Genomic DNA, 6,850 nt, shown 5'->3' with positions numbered 1-6,850 from the left:
TAGGCAAAGGAAAGTTGCTTTACTCACCTGCACAATGCCCTATCTGGTCTATAGGCAAAGGAAAGACGCCTTACTCACCTGTATGATGGCCTATATGGTATATAGGCAAAGGAAAGACGCCTTACTCACCTGTATAATACCCTATCTGGTCTATAGACAAAGGAAACACACCTTACTCACCTGTGCGGTGTCTTACCTGGTCTGTAATGAAAGGAAATACACGTTACTCACCTGTATGGTGTCTTACCTGGTCTGTAATCAAAGGAAATACACGTTACTCACATGCACGGTGTCATACCTGGTCTGTTATAAAAAGAAACACACCTTACTTACCTGTATGGTGTCTTACCTGGCCTGTTATCAAAGGATATACACGTTACTCACCTGTATGGTGTCTTACCTGGTCTGTAATCAGAGGAAATACACGTTACTCACCTGTACGGTGTCTTACCTAGTCTGTAGTCAAGGAAACACACCTTACTCACCTGTACGGTGTCTTACCTGGTCTGTACTGAAAGGAAATACACGTTACTTACATGTACGGTGTCTTACCTAGTCTGTAGTCAAGGAAACACACCTTACTCACCTGTACGGTGTCTTACCTAGTCTGTCATGAAAGGAAATACACGTTACTCACCTGTACGGTGTCTTACCTGGTCTGTAATCAAAGGAAATACACGTTACTCACCTGTACGGTGTCTTACCTGGTCTGTAATGAAAGGAAATACACGTTGCTCACCTGTAAGGTGTCTTACCTAGTCTGTAGTCAAGGAAACACACCTTACTCACCTGTACGGTGTCTTACCTTGTCTGCTATAAAAGGAAACACACCTTACTTACCTGTACGGCGTCTTACCTGGCCTGTTATAAAAGGAAACACACCTTACTTACCTGTATTGTTGTCATTTATTAATAAGAGAAAAAAACAATTTGTTTGTAAATGTTAATAAAGGTACATTTTACAATTGAAATTTTCTACGTCATAACTAAATGTTATAAAACATTTCCTTTCTGTACTCAGAAGAGGAGCCCGCTTGTGCCATGTTCCAACATTTTATTAGGCTATTGATAGCATGTGGTCACATTTTACTGCACATAAATAATGCAATTAATATTGTTTATGTGTTAACTTCTTCCAATACTTTAAAAATATTTAGGAAGTGAAACGAAATACATTTTTGTATTTGAAATAAGTTTGTACACACTGTAACAGATACTCATCTAATCAAATCCTCATTGTAACAATGTTTCTGTGATAAATAAAGATAAGAAAAGTCCAGTTTGGTGAAGAGTTATTATTATAATGTAAATAGTATTGTTAATAATAAATAGCTATGTTTTTCTAGCATTGGTTACCTGCCCCTATTCAGGTTTATAACACTAATGTGTCTGAGCCTTTTGTACATTAATTGGGCACTGAGGTGAATCAATATCCATATTTGCACTAAGTTCCTCAAACCTGGGTAATAATAGCACAGAAAAAATGACCACATTGTAAATATTAGTCAGATGATAGCACTATGAAATGAAAATCTTGTTCAGAATTCACTCTAAAATGGTTGTATGAGAAGCTATGCTACAACAGTCCCTCCCGCGATACTTCTAGAACAGTCCCGCAAGGAGGTCACATGACTAGTGCCCGCCATTTTGAATTGCTATAGTTAAAGTATGGTAGTATCGTCGCCGTACATTTTGACCAAAAACAGGGACTTAAAATGCTTGTAAAGCACGGAAACTCCGTACACATCAATGGGACACAATCTTGAACATGTTTGTGGCGGTAGGTTTAGGTGTCGTTGCGCGACGGCCGATATTTTTGTGGATATAGTGGGCATTCGCTAAAAAGACATTTTGCTGGGCGTTCGCTAAAAAGACCATCGAGAATCGAAAACTTTGATTTATGTCACTTCGGGTCAATGGATTGACTTGAAACTCAGGATTAATACATGGGAGCACAACGTGGACATATTCCAAGCAAAAAAAATGAGATCCGTGCAGCGCGGACTTCTCTAGAGTGGGCGTTTGTGGGCATTCGCTAAAAAGACCCTCCCATTCTATGGATGTCGTTGCTCACACATAGTCCTACCATCCACATTATACCTAGCTGTGTGACAAGCAGACTAATGTATGGCACAGTGCCATTAGTAAGGTCATGTCACTGCGATTCGAATCACAAAGGCGAGTATCGCATCTAGCGTTAGCTTATCTGACGCTGCAACAAAAAGAGAGAAGGAAAACATCGTAAAAAATGTTTGAATTTGTCTTAATTCTTCTCATGTGCTTCTGTTGTAACTGTTGAACATTTGAGGTACTATGCACCGAAGATGTCATACCTGCTGCTATCTCCGATGAAGTTCTGTTCTGCGAGCCTTCGGAAGCGATACTCATCTGGGTCTGCATGCCGATCTGTACGTTCTGCACGTTGCTCAGGTAGTACTGCTGAACTCCGCTAGGGGCCGCTGCGGCACTGGCTGGATTGAAAGACGTTAAAAAAGACTGAGTTCAGAACAGTATATCATCATATACGACAATCAGCGTGCTAAGGTGTGACAATTGGAGTTAAGACTATTTCCTTACCTATGAACGTCCCGATGTTGATGAAGGGAAGAGCCCTTTGGGATAGTAAACAAAGGTCTGTCGCCAATAAAATAAGTTAAACGCTAATCTCCAAGCTGATCCTACGGTCGCATAAGATAGTATCAAAAGCTGGTAAAAGAGTGCCTATGAGTGTGTATTGCAACAAAAGGATCTGCCAGAGAACACCCTGGTCAACGACTTCGGTAGGCAATGCAAAATCCTACGCTGGCCCTAACTACTTTGCCAGTAGTTTGCTACCGTAGGATCTGCTTGGAGATTACAAGAACTCCACGTCGACTCTTCCCTACTTCTTACCTGGCTGTGCCTGCTTGGGGTTTGTAGACTCACTAGGCGGCAGCCCTTCCCCTGAATACAGCACGCTGCCTTCCGAACTGGCGTCTGACTCGCAGCTGAATGACCTTGTGAGTCCACACTGACCTTCAGATGGATAGGGATCTGACCACGAGGCCGGGGCAGCACATGCACCCACAGGTGAACCTGGGGACGAGTCAGGTTCTCGTTCCCTGGCGGGGAGTTCACTTGCCGGTACTTCATTTTTCCACCTCTCCACTCGGTCTCTCAGGCCGCCTAGTCTCAGGATCGCAGACGACAGTTCGTCCCACAGGCTGCTGAAACTGTCTGACGTCACGATCGTTGTTGCCTTGACGACCAGGTCCTGGTATATGCTGTGAACCCGTACGATGTCGTGGACCGGTGTTTTGTGCGTAGGAGAGGGGTAGACGTCCCAGCCCTCCCAGGCAATGGACCTGCGAGGCCAAAGTACACGAAGGAATGTAAGTTCATATTGACAGGCAGCACATTCACAGCACGAAGGTTGTCGAATTTCAGATAAATCTAACACATCACTGTGCATGTCAGGTCTTCATTTACTCCATTTCCATGTACTTTCATCAAAACCTAACATACCTGGCTATATCCTGCTTCAGAACTGTGATTATTTCCTTGCGAATCAAAAAAGACCTGTGAAAACTTTTAATCATATGCTTCTATGAAAGTTCCTTGGTTCTATCTCTAGAGTTTTCAATCTCTAAACGGTGTAGGATAATAGCGATCGAGGCGCTTCTAATATATCCGGTTTTCCTCGCTCGGCTGTGTTTTTATACTGACCTTGTTTGGCACAGGTAGCGAATGAGCAGGAACATAACGGCGATGTCTAAAGATCCCGGGCTCACGTGACCGCTTACAGGAAACAAGAGGTCATATTGTTCTCCGCTCAGCACCTGTGCGTAGGAAGGGAGGATAGTGATAACCAGGAATATAAATTATTCACATGCTTGTTTCAACAATTCACAGCAGCACTATTGCAGTTCAAGTTAAGGATTTTCAAACGTAATCCTACAACTTAGTCCTGGTCTAAACTCTCTTGACACACATTGTGCCGACAGAAAAGGAAGGGACAAGAGGCCGTGAAACTATCACACATTTACAACCAAATACAGTCATACGAGTACATGAACATATATCCTTCATATATGTTGTCTACCCGCGGGTCTATTTCCGTTTTACGCATTTCGAACATATAAAAACTAAACAAACAAAACAATCAATCAATCAAGCAAACAAACAAACAAGCAACCAAACAAGCAACCAAACAAAAGTCAAAAATATCTAGACGTAACTCCATACGCTTACTGACCGTCAGATTAATTCCTCATAGTCTTATTCTGTCTGAATGCGGATGTAAGGACGATGAATTTTAATGGTTCCTGGCTGCTCCGTTTTTCTGACAAGTAAGATTGAACACACACTACATATTACCAGTGGACTAACCCACTACTTAACTGTGCATAATGTTATGTGGCCCAAGGGTTACAGAAACCTGGATGGGCGCCGTCCCATGAGCCATCTGGTGCCAGAATGACTTAAATTACATAACCGACGTGTGCCAGAAAAAGGAAACAGTATGAAGATACTACGATTTACCACCTAACATCTGCTTGGAGCTTACCTTGCGTCTCCCGTTGGTGCCGTTCAGGAGGTCGTCCATGACGGACTTGTTGGTCTGCAGTACGTCAGATAACGTCAGTGACGTAAAGGCGCCGTGCGCGGCGGGGAGGGTCTTTCTCAGGAAGTGCCGCACCCTGTCTTCTCCCTCAAACTTCAACAGGTTCACGAGGCGGCGCCTCAGGCGACTCTCCTCCTCTTCCATGGCTCTCTGGTTCCTGTTAGTACAGTGTAAAGACTGGCATTGCTGTAATACATAGTGTTTATATGTGGTCATATGATACGAGATGTCAGCAAAACGGGAAGTGTCGCACCCTCAAACTTCAACAGGTACACCAGGCGGCGCTTCAAACAGCTCTCATCGACTTCCATGACAATGTTAAGACCTGCATAACTGTAGTACATAGTGTTTTATGATACAGGATGTCAGCAAAACAGTTACTAGTAGATGATTTAAAAGTTGAGGTAGAAAGTAGTAAAACCTACAGATATAAATCACAGATATAAATCACAGTAAGGAAATGATGATCGTAAAGCTATGAATATTAACAGTGAAAATTGATACTATACAATTAGTTCTTCGTGATTTCAATTGCAACTGATATTCCTTCCGAATTTTGTAGCTGTTATTTTGGGGTACGTCTATTTTCTGTCGGCTTTCTATCCACTTTTTACGACCTCATGCGGAGGCCAGGCGAACAGCAGCCACGCCCATGAAAACGACACCAGGAAGCAACTTCTTGCAGAGCATACCATCCAGCAAACAAAAGCATAATTAGATAGAAGGACTTAAAAAATCACATGTTTGAATAGCTTGGGGGAAATTTTGATCGAAAGATAGCAAGCAAAGACCCGTCCATCGGGTCTGTGACTGAAAATCCCCTTGGTTCAACAGGCATGACACAGGTGGCGGTAACACAACAATTAGACGCCATTTTGTCTTGGAGTTTGAAATATGTCAGTTGTAACTGGAAGAGTGGTATTCATTTGTTGTACTAGTACTTTAACAAAACGTTGGCCAGAATAGGCCCCTGTATCGCTACCGGTACCTCCATTGTCATAGAAGATCGGAGCTGCATAATTTATGTGCTCCTTTGTGTTACATCATAGTACATGTACGTGGCAGCGTGAACACGAATCATGATGAAATGGAAACGCAGACATTTGCAATTGCAAACGAAGTATACGTTGTGTCAGTGTTTAGATATATATTACACATAACACACAACGGCGTGGAACGTTCTAGGCAATAACCTACCCTCTATTTCAATCTCAGCCCTTATATATGGCCTCCGTCGGTCAATATTAACCATAGTAAAACCGTAATTCACATAAGCTTTACAGTGCCGGCTGTGGCTATAGCATCTAGAGTGTTCTTCAAACGTGCCAACTTAAATCAAATTTATGGATATTCAAACATGCTTTCCTGACTGTTCGTTACTTCCGCCTTCCTATATAACATAACGGATTATATGAAACTCTTGTGGTAACGGCAGTGCAGTTTTGATTATGCGCATGTGTTATGAGAGTATATATTTTTCTTCTTTCCGCCATTGTAATTGTGCGTTTTGCTTTAGGTCCTTTTTTCACGTAACCCTCCCCCTCACGGAACCTTTTCTGGCTCGTCCCTAACCAAATCCTGTCAGCCATGGAGCAACAAAACCGCAAGTATTAAACAGAACAACAAGACCTTTCACGGTACAGAACGACGAAAATTGCTCAGGCCTTTCAGAGACGTCAGTAAATATCAAGCGAATTCAGGAAATCCCCGCAAAACCCCCTTCTGATATACGCGTAAGATAGTAGCTCAACTGACAAGACAAAGAGACTCTGACGCTTACCTTCCTGGTGGTATGAAGTCGACCTACTGTCGTGTGACGCCCTTAAATCCCCGCTGTCTCCACCCTTAAACTACGCTCTGCGTCACTAGAAGACAAACCGCAAACCATTGGTCCACCGAAACTGTCCACAGCCATGTTATGAGTGCACATAAAGTCGCTTCCTTCCAAGAAGTCCGCCTAACACCAGCGAACGTGTGGTTTCGATGCCAGACCACCCGATAGTATATGCAGAAGAGTGACTAAGTTATTCCGGGTTAAGGACGCGCTGGGCTGGGCTTCAACAGTGACGTCATCACCTAAGCTCATGCCGCAGGCGATGCCGTGCAATTTGATTGTGAATCGCTAGGTGGCATTTCAAGTCTGCTTAAGTTGTGGAATGATATAATACATACACGGTCACGCATGTTGTGGGCGGGAATGATGAATGATATTTGTTTCAAATATAGAATAAATGAAATTATAAAGAG

The 6,850-nt window shown here is 42.9% G+C and overlaps 1 protein-coding gene across 1 annotated transcript in view; it reads right to left on the bottom strand.

Moving 5' to 3' along the window:
• LOC118413148 (NLR family CARD domain-containing protein 3-like) overlaps positions 1-6,646 on the bottom strand; it is a 14,624-nt gene extending 7,978 nt beyond the window's left edge. The window contains exons 1-5 of the mRNA XM_035816333.1: positions 6,384-6,646; positions 4,547-4,760; positions 3,706-3,818; positions 2,893-3,344; positions 2,334-2,471 (exon numbers count right to left, since the gene is read on the bottom strand). Of these exons, the coding sequence (XP_035672226.1) occupies positions 2,334-2,471; positions 2,893-3,344; positions 3,706-3,818; positions 4,547-4,747 (904 nt within the window). The 5' untranslated portion in view covers positions 4,748-4,760; positions 6,384-6,646. The remainder of the gene's footprint in view (positions 1-2,333; positions 2,472-2,892; positions 3,345-3,705; positions 3,819-4,546; positions 4,761-6,383) is intronic.
• Between the last annotated feature and the right edge of the window lie 204 nt (positions 6,647-6,850).

Source organism: Branchiostoma floridae, chromosome 4 (genome assembly GCF_000003815.2).
Source record: "Branchiostoma floridae strain S238N-H82 chromosome 4, Bfl_VNyyK, whole genome shotgun sequence".
NCBI lineage: Eukaryota > Metazoa > Chordata > Leptocardii > Amphioxiformes > Branchiostomatidae > Branchiostoma > Branchiostoma floridae.
Note: the sequence above shows the minus strand (reverse complement) of the source record. Positions and strands in the feature narration are given on the sequence as shown.